This window comes from Equus caballus, chromosome 6 (genome assembly GCF_041296265.1).
Source record: "Equus caballus isolate H_3958 breed thoroughbred chromosome 6, TB-T2T, whole genome shotgun sequence".
In the NCBI taxonomy this organism is placed as follows: Eukaryota; Metazoa; Chordata; class Mammalia; order Perissodactyla; family Equidae; genus Equus; species Equus caballus.
In genome coordinates this window covers 83427217-83445121 of record NC_091689.1, presented here as the reverse complement: position 1 = coordinate 83445121, position 17905 = coordinate 83427217, and the positions used below count along the sequence as shown (strand labels likewise).

General features: G+C 42.8%; 1 protein-coding gene across 1 annotated transcript in view; it reads right to left on the bottom strand.

The window, feature by feature from the left end:
• SP1 (Sp1 transcription factor) overlaps positions 1–16736 on the bottom strand; it is a 38053-nt gene extending 21317 nt beyond the window's left edge. The window contains exons 1-3 of the mRNA XM_023643655.2: positions 16560–16736; positions 15336–15493; positions 13498–15013 (exon numbers count right to left, since the gene is read on the bottom strand). Coding sequence (XP_023499423.1) covers positions 13498–15013; positions 15336–15493; positions 16560–16566 — 1681 coding nt within the window. The 5' untranslated portion in view covers positions 16567–16736. The remainder of the gene's footprint in view (positions 1–13497; positions 15014–15335; positions 15494–16559) is intronic.
• Between the last annotated feature and the right edge of the window lie 1169 nt (positions 16737–17905).

Here is a 17905-nt window from a genome sequence, read left to right as displayed (position 1 = left end):
ATTTAGTGCATTCACAAAGTTGTGCAACTACCACCTCTTTTTACTTTGAAAACTTTCATCACCCCAGAAAAACACTCATACCCATTAAGTAATCACTCCTCGTTCTCCCTTCACCCCATCCCCTGGCAGCCACTGTCTCTATGGATTTTCCTATTCTAGATATTTCACATAAATGGAATCATACAATACGTAACCTTTTGCGTCTGGCTTCTTTCACTTAGTAGAATCTTTTCCAGGTTCACTCAATGTTGTAGCATGTATCAATACTTCATTCCTTTTTACGGCTGAATACTATTCCATTGTACAAAAATATCACGTTTTGTTTATTCATTGGACATTTTGGTTGTTTCTAAATGTTAATGAATGGGGCTGGCCTGGTGGTGCAGTGGTTAAGTTGGCACATTCCACTTCTCGGTGGCCCTGGGTTCACTGGTTCGGATCGGGGTGTGGACATGGCACTACTTGGCAAAAGCCATGCTGTGGTAGGCGTCCCATATATAAAAGTAGAGGAAGACGGGCATGGATGTTAGCTCAGGGCCAGTCTTCCTCAGCAAAAAGAAGAGGATTGGCAGCAGTTAGCTCAGGGCTAATCTTCCTCAAAAAAAAAAAAATGTTATGAATAATGCTGCTATCAACTCTTGTATACAATTTTCTGTGTGAACATATGTTTTGTTTTAAAAATATATCTAGGAGTAGAACTGCTCACTTAGAGAATTTTAATCTAAAGAGTGTGAACAAACATGTTCATCACAGCATTGCTTATACCAATGAAATTTTGGAAACAAATGTACATGAATAGGGTTAAGTAAATCCTAGTACAAACATACTCTGGAATTACCATACAATCATTTAAAATGATACTGCAGATGTACATTTATTATTATTTATGGAAAAGATGTTCATGATATACTGTTCTGTGAAAACAGATTATGGAGCATTGTGGATAGTATGATCCTATTTAAGTATTAATAAAACTATATATAAATTTCTTTGTAAATTGTACACAAATGTACAAAAAGATGGTTAGAAGGATGTTCACCAAAATTTCAACAGTGGATATCTTTGGATAGTCAAATTTCAATTAATTTTGACTTTATTTTCTGTATTATGAGCACTGTTTAATGTTGTTACCAATATCATTTAAATAAAAGTTATTTTTTTAAACATATTTATTTTTCCTGTCCTCAAAGGTAATTTTTCTAATTTCAGCTGTACAGATCTTTATAAAGTAAATGCTTTGAATTCTCCCATTTCCCACACTGAAAACTGTAATTTACATCAGGAGTCCTTTGTGGGCAACCACTGTTCTCCCTTCAGATCATTTATTCTGCATCCATGTTTATAGTACCAAACACACTCTATATAAAGAAAAACAGAGGTGGTTCCTGCCCTACTGGCATTTAAAATCTAGAACACTGACATACCTAAAATTGTACAAAGAGTGGTTAACAAATATCTTAGATATTTGTTTGTGCGTATTTGTACGTTTATGAATCTACATCACCACAAAGAACTGAGGAGGTATAATGATCCTTATTCTGCAAATGAATCGAAGTCAAGAAATTCCAAAATCACCAAATTAACAGTCAGTTCAGACCTAACCAGTTCCTTAATTTTCTACTTGCATTTTGCAATGGAAGATTAAAGCAAGCAAGTACATACATACAACCAATTATTAGTACAAAACAATTATTACTTGATAAAACCACATAGTTCAGTAGCAATGTTAAACAGTGTTAGGGCAGGCAGATATATTTTGTGCATTTTAATAATATTTGTAACGTACTGTTTCATGATCTGGGATATGGGTAAAAGAATATCCATTGTGGGGCCGGCCTGGTGGCACAGTGGTTAAGTGCACATGTTCCGCTTTGGTGGCCTAGGGTTTGCTGGTTTGGATCCCAGGTGCAGACATGGCACCGCTTGGCACGCCAGGCTGTGGTAGGCATCCCACATATAAAGTAGAGGAAGATGGGCACGGATGTTAGCTCAGTGACAGTCTTCCTCAGCGAAAAGAAGAGGGTTGGCAGCAGTTAGCTCAGGGCTAATCTTCCTCAAAAGAAAAAAAAGAATATCCATTGTATTATCCTTTATATCTGCCTAGATGTCTTAAATTATTATTTTTTTAAAAGATTTTATTTTTCCTTTTTCTCCCCAAAGCCCCCCAGTACACAGTTGTGTATTTTTAGTTGTGGGTCCTTCCAGTTGTAGCATGTGGGATGCCGCCTCAGCATGGCTTGACGAGCAGAGCCATGCCTGCACCCAGGATTCAAAGTGGTGAAACACTGGGCCACCGAAGCAGAGTGCGCGAACTTAACCAGTTGGCCACCGGGCTAGCCCCTTAAATTATTTCATAACCTTTTTTTTTTTTTTAAAGATTGGCACCTGAGCCAACATCTGTTGCCAAGCTTTTTTAAAATTTATTTTTCTTCTCCCCAGAGTCCCCCACCTCATAGTTGTACATTCTAGTTGTAGGTCCTTCTGGCTGTGCTATGTGGGATGCCACCTCAGCATGGCTTGATGAGCAGTGCCACGTCCGTGCCCAAGTTCCAAACCAGCAAAACCCTGGGCCACCAAAGAGGAGGGCACAAACCCAACCACTCGGCCATGGGACCGGCCCCACATAACCATCTTTGAAGTGGATTTTTTTCTTGGGAAAGGAAGAGGATGTGATAGGTGAGAGACAGGGAGTGGAAAAGAAAGCAAAACAGTGCTTTAGTCAAGGCAAGTTCTAGAAAGGTAAAAGGAAAAAATAAAGACTTTTTCATTTGTAGAAAACCAAACAACTCTTAAGAAAATAGGAACAGAAAAATAATTCATCAAAATAGGAAATAGAGAAACCCAATTATCATTAGACAGCGTGTCAACAAGGTGTTTATCAAGAAGAATGTTTTTCTAGCAAACAGTCTGTCTGGAGAGAAAACATAGGCATACACTCTGCACCAAGTTCATAACCAGGCCAACGAGAGATAAAGAAACAGAAAAATCCATGGGTAATCCTAAAACCCTTCTCTACTGTCAACTACTGTTTTTACCAGAATGGTTTATGAAAGAACAAGGCATACTGGCTGGAATTTACTTCCTTTGGTAGTTGTGGTAGTTTAATGACTACACTGATGGACAAGGAATAGAACAGGCAAGAAAGAATGTAAAGGCTTGGACACTTTAACAACTTGGAAGAGCAGCCTTGAACTAAGTGATTAAAGCCCTACCACCTCTAACTAGATGGGAGGACTACAAGGAATGGAACTTCTATTGAGAGATCGGCACTAATATATACTGAGCATGTGCTCTTACATATTTTATCTACCATTTAATCCTAATAATCCCATGGGGTAAATATTAATATTAACCCTCTTTTACAGATAAAGAAACCTCAGCTCAGAGGACGACGAGCTGCCCCTAAATCACATAGGCCGTAAGAAGCAAAGCTACAATTTGGACCCTAGTGTGTCTGCCTACAAATCCCATGCCCTCCCTCTCCTGTCCATACTAAATCTCTCATTCAGGACAAGCTTCTTTTTCTTTCACAAAGTATTTTCAATCAGTTACTGCTAGTTTCAGAGCTGGAGTTATTTCATCCATCAAAGAGTATACGTACTCATAGCTAAACCATTCAACCTATACTACACAGGATGTGAGACATTCATCTGCAAAAACAGTACATAAGGAAGAAAAAAACCAAAAACAGTATTTTGGGTTTAAGATCCCAATTACAGACCGTCACCTATAACTTCCCAACCGGGAGGGTACCAAACAAGTGGGAAGGGGCCGGCCCCGTGGCCGAGTTCACGCGCTCCACTTCAGCGGCCCAGGGTTTTGCCGGTTCGAATCCTAGGCACAGACGGCACCACTCATCAAGCCATGCTGAGATGGCATCCCACATGCCACAGCTAGAAGGACCCACAACTAAAAATACAGAACTATGTACTGGGGGAGGCTTTGGGAGAAAAAGGAAAAACAAAAAAAATCTTTAACAACAACAAAAAACAAGTGGGAAAACTTATCCCAGACAATTTCCCAACAATTTTGTGGATTTTTATATTGTACTTTGAGAGTCATTTCATTTTCCCTCGTAACAGCAGCATAACAAACGGGAAGAAAAACAGTGCTCTTTAGCAAGCCCCCAAGCGCTCATAGTATCAAGTCTCATGAGAAGGCTGGGAACAGAAATGGGAGTAGGGTAGAGGGGAGTATAGGAAAACAGGAGACATGACATGACACAATGTGATTCATTTATAAATAGAACCTTCATGTGCAGTAGTAGGTTTCATCATCAGCCTCCATTTCAGCTTTTAAAAGGCAGCTCCATGGGCCTGATGGCGGTTTTGAACCAGAACTAGCAAAGCCTCTAACTTGACTTCCTAAATGTACAGAAAGTTTATGTTTTCTAAGCGTAACCTTTTGTTTCTTCTAGGTACAGTCTTGTAGACCATGCTGAGCATAATGCCAGGGATCTCCAAAAAATCCTCCCATGGGGTCTTGGGATACATTGCTTCTATGACGGGTCTTCAGATGATGCGACGTTAGTAGTCCCTGAGTAACATTCTCATTAAGAGAATCATTCTGGAGAATGCTATCTATAGTATTGAGGCTTTAGGAGAGCTAAATAAAATCAAAGTCTGTTATAAGTTTTGATGCTTGGCTTTTTGGAAAGGGACAAATTTCTTGGCTGGTACCACTTTTAAACAGCATCAAATTCCTTCGCAAGCAAAACAGTGATTAAAAACCAAATAATCCACGAGAAAAATTTTCAATACCAATAAAGAAGTGCAGGAAATGAAGGTGCCTATTTCATGTAACCCCTATTACAGGCGCCTATTTCTTAAGTTTAAACGTCTATTTCTTAAATTTTTATGGTAAGGCACATCTAGATAATATGATATCATATCTTTCATAATGTCACCATTCTGGTTATTGCAATAAAAATTTTAAGACTTCCGCCAATTAGTTGTCAGAATGTTTTCAGGAATAAATCAAAGAACCATCAGTAATTTAAGTCCGGATGCATCTGAATTTGCTTCATATTTCAGTTTAAACAACACAATGTGATATCGTAGACAGCTCTCACCAGGCATTTGATTAAAAGATTAATTACGACTGCACCAAGATGCGTGGCCATGCTGCAGTTTCCTAAGCATCTAGATAAGGTGGAGATGAGACTATCCATTGTCTCAGATGACAAGACAATTGTCATTTTCTGGGGCTCAAGAGGGTCACTGAATTAATTCCAAAAAGGGAAACGCTTGCCAGCAGCAAGCCATCTTTGCTCTCTGTGGTGTTTTACGCATAAGTAATTAAAATAAGGAAGTAAGCAATTACCAGTTACCTAAGAAGAATGATTTATCTTTTTATTTTTTAAAAGATTTTATTTTTCCTTCTTCTCCCCAAAGCCCCCCAGTACATAGTTGTATATTTTTTAGTTGTGGGTCCTTCCAGTTGTGGCATGTGGGATGCTGCCTCAGCAGGGCCCGATGAGTGGTGCCACGTCCACGCCAGGATCCGAACCGGCAAAACCCTGGGCCGCCGAAGTGGAGCGTGCAGACCCAACCACTCGGCCACAGGGGGCCCTGGTTTATCCTTGAAAGCATGCTCAAATATACTGTGTATCATGACAATTTTTCTTGTGCAATCCTAAGCAGCAATAATTCCTGTCTAAAGTCTCAACCCTTGAGCTCCATTTTAAGTATCTTTACAATATATCCAAGATTTAAATAACATAAAAGTAGCTGGATATCAGCTATAATCTATTAATAATCTTGCCATTAGGTTAGGAAATTCGGAAATAATCTTATAAGAACACTGCTCAGATAGAAAAGCTTAAAATATAGTTCAGACTAAAAATATAGTATGAAAATGTGAGGTTGTTAAAAAATATTTATTTGCTAAAGGGAAAGTTACAAAAAATAACTATTTCCTCAAAAAATTAAAAATAGAATTACCATATGATCCAGCAATCCTACCTCCGGGTACATACCCAAAAGAACTGAAAGCAGGGTCTGGAAGAGATATTCACACCCAGTTCACAGCAGCACTATTCACAATAGCCAAGAGGCAGAAGTAACCCAAACGTCCATCACAGATGAATGGATAAAGAAAATGTGGTATATATATATACAATGGAATATTATTCAGCCTTTAAAAGGAAGGAAATCCTGTTACACACTAAAAAAATGGATGAACTTTGAGGATATTACAGTAAGCAAAACAAGCCAGTCACAAAAAGACAAATACTCTATGATTCTACTTATATGACATATCAGCAAATTCATAGAAATAGAAAGTAGAGTAACGGTTGCGAGGACTGGGGGGAGGGGAAATGAGGAGTTTAGCGGATACAGAGTTTCAGTTGTGTAAGATGAAAAAGTTCTGGAGATCTGTCACATAACAATGAGAACATACTTAACACTACTGAACTGTACAGTAAAAACTGGCTAAGGTGGTAAATTTCATGTTGTGTTTTTTAAAATGAAAAATAATTATTTAAAAAATTACTATATTACTTTGCATATTCTTTTATTTTAAATACTTTTTCCCTAAAATTATGTAAATACTAGGGATTAACAGTGAACAAGCAAAAATATCATTAAGTAAATCACAATATTTATATAATCCTCTTCCCTCCTTTTCCATGTTATCTGCTTTTAGAAACCTGAGCCAACATTATAAATAAAAGGATACTTAACAAAATATTAAAGGACATGACATTTTTTTTCCTGGGGAAGAGTTGCCCTGAGCTAACATCTGTTGCCAATCTTCCTCTTTTTGCTGGAGGAAGATTCGCCCTGAGCTAACATTTGTGCCAATCTTCCTCTATTTTGTATAAGGGCCGCCGACACAGCATAGCTGCCAACAAGCAGTGTAGGTCCAGGGCAGGGAACTGAACCCAGGCTGCCAAAGTAGAGCACGCCAAACTTAACCACTAAGTCATGGGGCTGGCCCCAACATGACAGCATTTTTAATTAAAAATAAATAAAACCTGACAATACAGAACACAGTACCAGGAGATTATCCTATAAATCCAAAACACTTGTTGCCCTATTTTGTCTTATATTTTGCCACATCTCTGAGGATTAGCTGCAGGAAAACTAGTCCCCTCTGAAGTGCACTAAGTGTAGGTAAAGTAGCTGTAGCACAGCAGCGAGTGGAGCTTCATGAAGGCAGGGACCACTACCTGTAGCAACGAATCCTAAGAGCCAAGCACATTTGATATACAATAAATGCTCAATAAATTTTGCTAAATTTGTCTATGACTGAAGCATCAAAAACTGGAAACCAGTTTCGCTGTTATACTTTGTTTCTTTTGTGTGTGTGTGTGTGTGTGTGTGTACGAGGAAGACTGTCACTAAGCTAACATCTGTGCCAATCTTCCTCTATTTTATGAGGGATGCCACCACAGTGTAGATGGACAAGAGGCGCTAGGTCCATGCTTGAGATCCGAACCTGTGAACCCTGGGCTGCCAAAGTGAAGCACGCAAACTTAACCACTACGCCACCACCAGGCAGACTCCTGTATCTAATTCTCCAGCCCTGCGGGGTAATTATATTACTAAGTATACTGGTGGTTAATGCCAATGTAAGTTAACTGAACCATGAGTATTATTCAATTTCGTAACGGCATTTAAGGCTAAACAAGGAGGTCATTCAAAACACAATAATGCCAAGAGATATCCTTTTAAAAGAACACCAAACCAAACAAAGAAATTTGATAGTATGGAATATTTCCAAATAGTTTTCAGGGCTAAGGGCTTTTTACCTTAAGACAAATGGTCTGGATAAAATTAAAATAGTGGGCCGGTCTGGTGACGCAACAGTTAAGCGCGCACGTTCTGCTTCGGCAGCCTGGGGCTCAGCCGGTTCAGATCCCACGTGCAGACATGGCACCACTTGGCAAAAGCCATGCTGTGGTAGGTGTCCCAAGTATAAAGCAGAGGAAGATGGACATGGATGTGAGCTCAGGGCCAGCCTTCCTCAGGAAAAAGAGGAGGATGGGCAGCAGTTAGCTCAGGGCTAATCTTCCTTGGAGGAAAAAAAAATTTTTTTAAGTGGTTTTCATAGGAAAATAAATGTTTGTTGCAAAGAATCCAAATACGTAAGGTTAAGTGTTATTGAGATGGATCTTTCCAAATTATTCAGTATGTTCTTCATTGAATTGACCCTGTTTTGATGGCTTAAAATTGTTACAGCTTTTTGCAAACATAATACAATTAAAACAGACTGGCCATGGTAGTAGTAATTAACCTGAAGGTTGCAGAGCTGGAAACCTTCATCCCCTCCGATACCCTTTTTGACAGAGCCTAAAGGGTAGAAAGATTGAATGACTTGCCAAAGTTCACTGACAAAACAGTGACAAAGATCTTTTGACTTCAGAAAATGTTCTTTCCACTACACTATTTTCGTATCTTTTACTAGGTCTTCTCTCAAGTAGAAAAATGGCTCGTTTTTTTTTTTACCTACTTTGGTTATTTTGAAGTGTTACTAACATTTGTAGCCTAGGACAGACAACAGGAAAAAAAGAAGCAAAAAGCATTGTTAGTCATAAACTTTTCGGGGCCAGCCCAGTGACACAGCTGTTAAATGCGCATGTTCCACTTTGGCAGCCTGGGGTTTGCCAGTTCGGATCCCAGGTGAGGACATGGCACCACCTGGCAAGCCATGCTGTGGTAGGTGTCCCACATATAAAGGAGAGGGAGAGGGGCACGGATGTTAGCTCAGGGAGTCTTCCTCAGCAAAAAAAAAAAAAAAAAAAGAGGCGGATTGGCAGTTGGTCTTAGCTCAGGGCTAATCTTCCTCAAAAAAAAATTTTTTTTCACAGACTACAGATTTTTAAGTTAGCTCTCTCATCTCTTTTTTTTTTTTCTTTTTTGAGGTAGATTAGTCCTGAGCTAACATCTGCCACCAATCCTCCTCTTTTTGCTGAGGAAGGCTGGCCCTGAGCTAACATCCATGCCCATCTTCCTCTGCTTTATATGTGGGACACCTACCACAGCATGGCTTGCCAAACGGTGCCATGTCCGCACCCGGGATCCGAACAAGCGAACCCTGGGCAGACGAAGCAGAACATGCGAACTTAACAGCTGCTGCCACTGGGCGGGCCCCAGCTCTCTCATCTCTTAAAGGGCAAGTCTTTGTCTTGACCTAGGTATTTTACATTTTAACTCCTTCAAAATTATTAAGTTATTGTTTATTTTGCACACAGATCCAGGGTGAGAAGGAGGATTCATAGTAAATTAGATAGGCACATCCAAACTTGCCGAACAAGTAATACTGCCCAGTTTCCATAAGCCATTCAGAGTTTAAAAAACATTGGAGCAAAAGCACAAATTCAAATTACAGCCCAGATTTGCAAGCAACTCTGAAAAAATCTTTCTACAGAAACTTGTTTTGGGGTCTTGTAAGGGGAACAATTCTTAAAACCTAGCATAGTATTAACAATATAGTCATAGTGTGGGCAAACACATTTTTAAATAATGCCTCAGCATACCAGGGCCTGTATAATAACGCTAAACGTTAGAAAAAGGGATAGTACTATTGCGACATACCTTCTGTAAGAAATATGAAAAAAATATGCTTGTTTTTCAATTAAACAGCAAAGTGAAAAATTTCAACAAATTATCTATTAATGTTTACAGACACCCAATAAGTAACTTACAAAGCATTAAGTAATAAAGCTTTTCTAAAGACGTCCATCTTACATTTTAAAACATCTTCAAGGAGAGAAAATAAAACAATCAGAAGCAAGGAATGAGCAGAACTAAGCTATTAGTGGCAACATTTACAAGCTAATTTACAAAGCGGAACAATTAAAAGGAAAGGGAGATATGACAACAGAACAGATACTAAACTTTTCTGAAACACTAGGCATCCTTGTGCTCTTGTTATTTAATTAGGAACTAAAATGGCCACATTACACAATACAACGTGATTTAACAATGATGTCATTTACAGAAAGCCACTGGAATGAATAAATAGAAGCCATTCAAATGTTCTGAAGACCATCTTCTCAGTCTTTTCAAATCAATCAAGGGATCAATGTTTTAAAGGAGACCTTTTCTACTTAAATTAAATCATTTAGAAAGCACTAACATCATCCTGAGAAACAAGTATAATATTAGATAAAGAAGGCAAATGATGCAGAAACTTTTGACATTATATTTAATAAAGCATGTTATTTTAAAATAGAAAATTCTCTTGTACGACCTTTTGCACTAGAATAATTTTGAATACATTTAAGTCATCTAAACCTACTTATCATTAATGTTCAAATGCACTGGTCTAAAAGACAACTTTTCAACAAATTAGTTCTCAGCAATCTGACCCCGAGTTTAGTGACACTGCTGGCAAACCAACTCTGGTATCACATTCAACTTAACTTCTAAGAGAAGACATTTTCCTGACCCCGATAAAACCAAGCAGATGTGAAATTTTTATTTTTAGTGCCTGAAATTTGCCTCTCGAGTGAATTATAGCCATCAAGGAAATATGTTCTATTCTCCTGCCAAAGCCCAGCCCTACACTCTTTATTAGGCAGAACTCCCACGAAGTCATCCAAACTCAGTCTTTCAGAGCCAGCCCCTCCTCAACCTAGGGCAAGAGTTTTCAAGACTTAGCAGTGGCTGAGGAAAAAACTGAAGCTTTAAGCCGAAAAAAAAAGATCCATGAGAGTGTGACTACAAAATGAGAGGAAAGGGTGCTGATAAAGGGAAAGGGGTATTAATAAAAGAAAAAGAAAAAGCTGCAAATAACTTTAAATAAAAAAACCTAAGAGTCCACTGATCAATTCACTGTCTGGAAACTAAATTCAGTTTACTGGGTGGTCCCTTCCTCATACCACCCACAGGGGCAGAGCCATGAAAAACACAGGAATACAGAGATGGCTGGTTTATTTTGGTTCTAAGTTTGTGCCTCTGCCTGTGTATTCAACAAACAGGAGTAAACAAGAGTGAAAGTCAACAGCAGAGCTTAGAAGATTTTTAAAAAAAGATTTTTAAAAATAATAAATGTAACAGACTAAGTGAACACCATGGAGGCTGCAGTCTTCACAATCATGTCTCCCTTTGTGGAGTGCTACCTACCTATCTATGTATCTACATCGTACAACGTGATTTCACGTCCAATGCTCTTTCTACTAGATCATACTAAGAGGTTAAGTTTTCCCAGTAAAATAACTATACATAACCAGAAAAAGGGGTAAAATGAGACACTGTAGCAGCCAGGCAACAGCTGAACAGCACTAAGCTTCCAGGAAATGATTTTATCATCTTTCATTAAGCATAAAGTCAGAGCAACTGAAGGGGAAAAAAGCGTTGCATAAGTACGACTAATCAGAAAGAAGGAAACTTGTACCTTCAGAAACCACTATTAATGAAGCAAACAATCTCAACTCTCACAAAATGGCTTTTCAATGCCTCATTTCCATTAGTGAATGTCAAGCTACCTTACAGAAAGGCATGCATTTTCTTGAGCTCAGAGCTCAGAACATAACAGCTAGGTAGCCTATCCTATGACACAAGAAATGGCAGACCTCCCCAGAGCATGATTTAGCAATGAGAGCGCCTCATAATTGTTCTCTACAACCTAACTTATAAACCTTCTAGAAAGTGCAAGGATCCAAATTATTATTAACTGGAACAATCCCACAACTTTCCTTTCCTTTAAAGAAGAGCAAAACTGCTGGATACAACCACCTAAAAGCAGAGGGAAAACAAACTTGCTAGTGTAGATTACTTCGCAAGTGTCTAAATTTCCAGGCTGCTGAGTTCAGTTTTTATTCAACTTTTCTCACTTCTACTCCCATAATTTTTAGCCTATAAAACACTTGCCAGCTCTAGAGCATTAAATTTCAAAGAGCAAAGATATCTTTTTAAAACATTTTTAATGATCTAAAGGATTTCTCACGTGCAGAGTTAAAATGAACAAGCAATGCCCTAGAGGAGGAGAACTAACCTAACCGTAAGCCCAGCTCTGGCTGTAGTCTCATCACTTAGGTGCTTCTCAGTATCTCACTGTCCTCATTTAGAAAATACGGCAGTCGCACTGCAGGATTTCTTAGATCCCCTCGAGCTCTAATTTTCTATTTCAAGATCTCCAATTCACTAAGAAAATTACTGTCTTGTAAAGGCTCAAAAGGTAGTCATTTTAAACAAAAGAATGTAAGAAAAGGAACTTGAGTAGACCCCCCCCCAATTTTCCAAAACTGCAGGAGGCGGGAAATAAGGTTGCTTATTTGTTATCCTCACTTAAATAAGAACCAGTCTAAATGGAAGGAGACCTCTTCCATTATAATTTCCATTATAAGAAAGTAAACAATTCATGAACCCACATATATTCTAATAGAAGCTCAGTAGCATTAAACTACTTCCCATTTTAATTTTTATATATCATGCCAGAATATAAAAATGTGTATGTATCCTTTTATTGTGCTGTATTCAAGATTAGCTCCATCACGATGGAATTGAAAACGACAAATTCTAAATAGACTCTTACCTTTTTAAATGGATACATTTTAAATTTCAAATAACCAACAGTGAGACAGTTCAAAATGAATGATTAAATATTGTGGTCAACTGATTCAACATACATTTCAATATATACCTCTTCCCTGACCACTCTTCTTCCCGTCAATGCTCTCCTTATTCCTAACTCCTCTCAACTCCACCTCCCCACTCCACTCCAGGCCCCACTCTCTTTCTCTCCCCTCCCTTCTCAACCATACACTAACTTTTAAAGCAGTCTAGGAAGTGGTCCTCTTATCTAGGAAGTATCAGAATCACCTAGGAAGCGTATTAAAAATATATATTAGTGTAAGGAGAGATGAACGGATTCTACTTATAAGGTAAGTATGAGTTAAAAAAATTAAACCTTGATTAACTAGCTTGCTCAGAGAGTAGGATATTCTGGTTAACTAAAGATTAACCAGGCAACGTATTTTGTTGAAAAACCTTCTGGAATCCATTATATCACTCTTCCCTCACGTAGGAGTTGGAGTTCACGAGAAATACTCAAGGACTTAAAAACTGTCCTACAAAGAGGTCAAGTTTATAATCAATTTCTACCCCACGCAGGGGCCTGTAGGCCAAATAAAACCCTCAAGCTAAGATGGGTTTACATTTTTAAATGGTTGCATAAAACAAAGATTATGTGACTGAGATTATATGTGGCCCACAAGGCCTAAAATATCTACTATCCGGCCCTTTACAGAAAAAGCTTGCCGACCCTTATTCTGTAACACCAAAGGCACTGGAAGTACGGAGACCCCAGGGACATCACTCTGATGTACTCCTTTCTCATCACATTAACTGAAAAAAAACGTTTCCGTTAAACAGTTCCAAATGACTTAAATAGAATCACTACTATTTCTCTAACTGACTTGCCTAAATGACTAGCCCTCAAGAAAACGTCATCCCCAAAAGACTCTATTCCCTTCTTTAGACTCAACAGTTTCAGCTGAGATGCTAGTTAGCTCTGGAAATAAATGCAAAAGATTGGAAGCCTTACCTGGGGCATTTGCTATAGTCAACGGCAGGCTTGGAAGCTGGTGCACCTGGATTCCTGAAGCACCCAACGCACTGAGGTTAATGGTCTGGAGACCAGGCATGGAGGAGAGCTGAGCAGCATTCACAGTGACTGTGCCAGCAGGGATGGAGGCAGCTGAGGCAATGGGTGTAAGGGTGGTACTGCTGCTGCTGGTCTGCCCCAAGGAAACACCCTGCATTGGGGCTAAGGTGATTGTCTGGGCCTGTGGGTTCTGAACTTGGAGGTTCTGCAGCTGAAGAGTCTGCCAACTAACCTGTCCATTGGGCCCCACTGTTGGTGTCCGGATGATGATTGGGCCAGAGTTTGGAACAGCCTGAAGCTGGAGGTTCTGGAGGGTTTCCTGGGAGATAGCTTGAGTTGTAAAGGTCTGCCCTGACAATGGTGCTGCTTGGAGGGCCTGGAGGGCCTGTCCCCCTTGAACTAGCTGAGGCTGGATAAGAATTTGCTGTTGTTGCTGTGTCTGCTGGCTTTGCTCTCCCTCTTTTTGCTGACTTGCTTGCAGCGAGCCTCCAGATGTCTGGTTCTGCTGAATGTTCAGAGCATCAGACCCCTGTAGCCCACTGACTCTCTGGGGTGTCTGGCCTTGAGAGTTGGTCCCTGCTGATCCGCTGGTGGTAAAGTTCATAATTCCCATGTTGCTGGTGGTAGTAGTTGTTGAATAACTATTGGCATTGGTGAAAAAGGAACTGGAACTGGCTTGTGATGATACCAAACTGGCAGAACTGATGGCAGTCCCTGAGGTGACAGGCTGTGAGCCGCTCTCCTGGGACCCAGAGCCGCTGATCGTGACTGCCTGAGAGCTAGGAGTCAAGGTAGCTGCAGAAACGCTGTTGACAGGTAGCAAAGTGATATTCCCATTCAGGGCCACTGGTACATTGGTCACATACTGAGTCTGTCCTGAGAGTACATTATTAGCCAGGCCTTGGAGGGGGACAGCCTGCTGGAGCAGGTTTGGCATAGCAGCAATGATGTTGCCTCCACTTCCTCGATTTGTGATGATCTGTTGGTTTGCACCTGGTATGATCTGTATTTGACCAGAACCATCCTGCTGTACTTGGGCCCCAGTGGCAGCGAACTGCAGCTGTTGCCCATCTACGGTCTGGAACTGTGGGATTACTTGATACTGAATATTAGGCATCACTCCAGGTAGTCCTGTCAGGACTTGCTGGTTCTGTAAGTTGGAAGTGGCAGCCACAACATACTGCCCACCAGAGACCGTGCGATTCTTGGAAGACTCGCTGCCATTGCTGCCATTGGTACTACTGCCACCCTGTTCCTTTGAGGTAGGGGTAGCCCCGGAGGAGGAAGAGATGATCTGCCAGCCATTGGCACCTTGTGAAAGTTGTGTGGCTGTGAGGTCAAGCTCACCTGTGCCCCCTGACTGGTTTGGGCCCTGGGAGTTGTTGCTGTTTTCATTGGGTGACTCAATTCTGCTGCAAGTTGCTGCCAGCAGAGCCAAAGGGGATGGCTGGGATTCCTGGCCAGAAAACACGGGAGAGAAAAGCAGTTAGTTTAGTGACACCCGGCTGCCAGCCCAGGGGGCGGTATACAACAAATAAGCAGCAAAGCAGTGCAAACAAATAAAGAGCAAAAAAACACACACAAAAGCTCATCTATCTATACGGCTGAAATTCTCATCTTTGGGGATCTCCAAGCCACTTGTCTTTCTGTGCTTACTTCCCTACGTATAAAACGGTTTAGCCCCTTCCTAAAAATTTTTCTGTGAAAAGGAAGACAATCACCTAAGAATATATCCATCCTCTCAACACCTTCCCCACTTTATCCTGACCATCACTTACCTGCCCTCCTCCTCCTCCACTGCTGCTGCTACTGCCTGTGCTGCTGCTTCGAGCCTGAGAAAAGGCACCACCACCATTACCATTGCCCCCATTACTGCCACCAACGCCTTTTTCAATCTTCACCACGGCTGTCATTTCATCCATGGAGTGATCTTGGTCTAAAAAGAATTAAAAGACAAACAACTTACAATTGGGGGAAGGAAAAGGGTAAAGTGAGGAAGGGTAAAGGAGGCTATGATGAAAGAGAAATAACCAAGAACGTGAAGGCACCAGGGCAAAAAAAAAAAAAAAAAAAAAAGATGGACTGGGGGAGAAAGGATAGTTATAAGACATGTAGGACGTGAACTAGGCTGGATGGTACCAAAACTGGGCCTCAATTCTCCCCTGCCCAAAATTAACCTCAGAAAACATGGAAAAAGTACTTTTGGTATAGGAAATGTGAGGGGCGGTGGGCATGCTGAAAGGGCTGCAAGATAAGAAAAAGTATCCTGGGGAAAAAGAGAAGGATAGGTAAGGCAAAAAACAACATGTGAGCGGATGGAACGCCTGCTAAAATTAGGGTCCAAGGAGATGGAGAAAGGGAAAACTTCAAGTGTAGAAAGGAACAAGAGAGGAGGGGAAAGGGGGAAAGAGGAGATGGGAAGGGTGAGTGGGGAAACATCTGTGAACACTGTGAGGGGCTAAGGCAGTCCAGGTCAGGAGGTTTCGGGGCGGATAGAGAAGGGCGGGCCCTAGAGGGAAAGGGCGGTTTCGGGGTGAGGGGCGTGGAAAGGGCGGGCCGGGGGGGGGAGGGGAGGGGAGACCTACTGGGGGGGGGGGAGGGCCTTGGGGCAGGCGGCGACTAGAGGGCGGACCAGGGAGGCGGTTGGCCCGGGCGGGGCCTGCCCTGTTCGGGCCACCCCCGCGGCTCCAGCCCCCGGCGGGAGGAGCCTCAGGCGGGCGGCCGAGTAGTGGGGGGTAAGGCCCGTCCCCCGTGGCCGGGGCGGGCAGGGGGCGGGCGAGGCCACGCTGCCCCCTCCCCCGGGGCGGGCGGCCCATCCCCCTCCTCCTCGGAGGCCCCGCCACTGCCCCTTCTCCCTCCCTTCCCTCCGCCCCGGGCGGGACCAAGGCCGCCGCCGCCGCCTCCCGCCCGCCCCCCCTCACGGCGGGGACCGCCCGGTCGGCCCTCGCGCGCGCCCCCTCACTCCCCTCCCACCCCTAAGCTTGGAGTGGACTCATCCTTACCGCTCATGGTGGCAGCTGAGGGACGAGCTCAAGGGGGTCCTGTCCGGGGGGGTTGGGGGGGGCCGGGAAAAACGCGGACGCTGACGAGGCAAGCGAACCCGGACCGGACAGGGAGGGGGGGGGTAAGGAGGAGGGAGCAGCGCGCCACAAGCCCAGCCTATGCTCCGCCCCTCCGCTGCTGCCCCGCCCAATGAGGGAGGGAGAAAGGAGGGACTTGCAGAAGAAAGGCGGGCAGATTATCCAATGGCAAGACTCGCTTGCTCTCTAAGGCGTGTAAGACAAAGTTGCGTGCCTGGTGTCCGCCCAAAAAGACCGCCCTCTCACTTTTAAAAGCCAATGAAAGGCGAAGGAAGTGGAGATGGGCGGGAGCTACAGATGATAGGCTTGGGAAGAAACCAGTCAACAGCCAGGCGGGCTACCTAAGAGGTAGGGATAGGAAGAGCTTTGATTGGAGTGACAGAAGAACGACCAATGAGAACCCTGGACATGCCTGGGCAAAGTCCTAGTGGGAGGAGAGGTAAGAAGTAGGCAGGAATGGGATAGGATGAACCTGATCAAAACCAATCAGAAATCAGGCGGGCAGCCAGGGAAGTTATGATTGGATTAACGCTGAAAAGAGACAAGATAGGACGCAAATTGACGTGAAGCAAAAGCCAATTAAACGTGAACTGAAGTCTGGGGGCGGGACCTTGGAGTGGGCAGAGGAGAATTGGCGTCTCCTTCAGTCACTCAGCCCAATGAGGCGGCGAAGGAAGCCAGGCACCGCCTCAAACCTGGCCAATGGGCGTTACTAGAGCAGCCGGTCACGGGGGAGGGAACAGGGCTGTGCCAGGAGGAGTCCGTCGCCATATTGGCCGTCCTCAGAGGACGTCTTTACAGGGATTAGGTGATGCGCATTCGCGGATCCCTGCAGCTCCACAGGTGTCAGGGCCGCGACAGTCGCTCGCGCTTCTGCCTTGCCACCCAGGCTCGTTGGTGTCTTCGTTTAACCGCCCTTAAAAGTACCTCTCGGGCCTCGCCGCTCCCGGGTGGGCGGACGGGCGGGCGGATCCTCTGAGTGTGGGTGTCAGCCCCGTGGGTGCAGGCGCCGCGAGATCTGGCGACTGCGCGCACCCAGTCGGTGAATGCCGAGCTGACCAATTTGCAAGGTCTTTGGGAGATTCCAGCAAACGCCATTTTATTAAGTTCCCCCAGACGGTGGTGCTGACCACTTCCCTTACGGCGGGCGAACTTTTCAAGAGCTTGTCTGTGAGGCTAAAGTGCATTGGAGAACCTCCCGGACTCAAGGGCCATCAGTCACATACTTCCCCCTCCCCCTTAATTGTAAACGTGGTCTAAGCAGAACA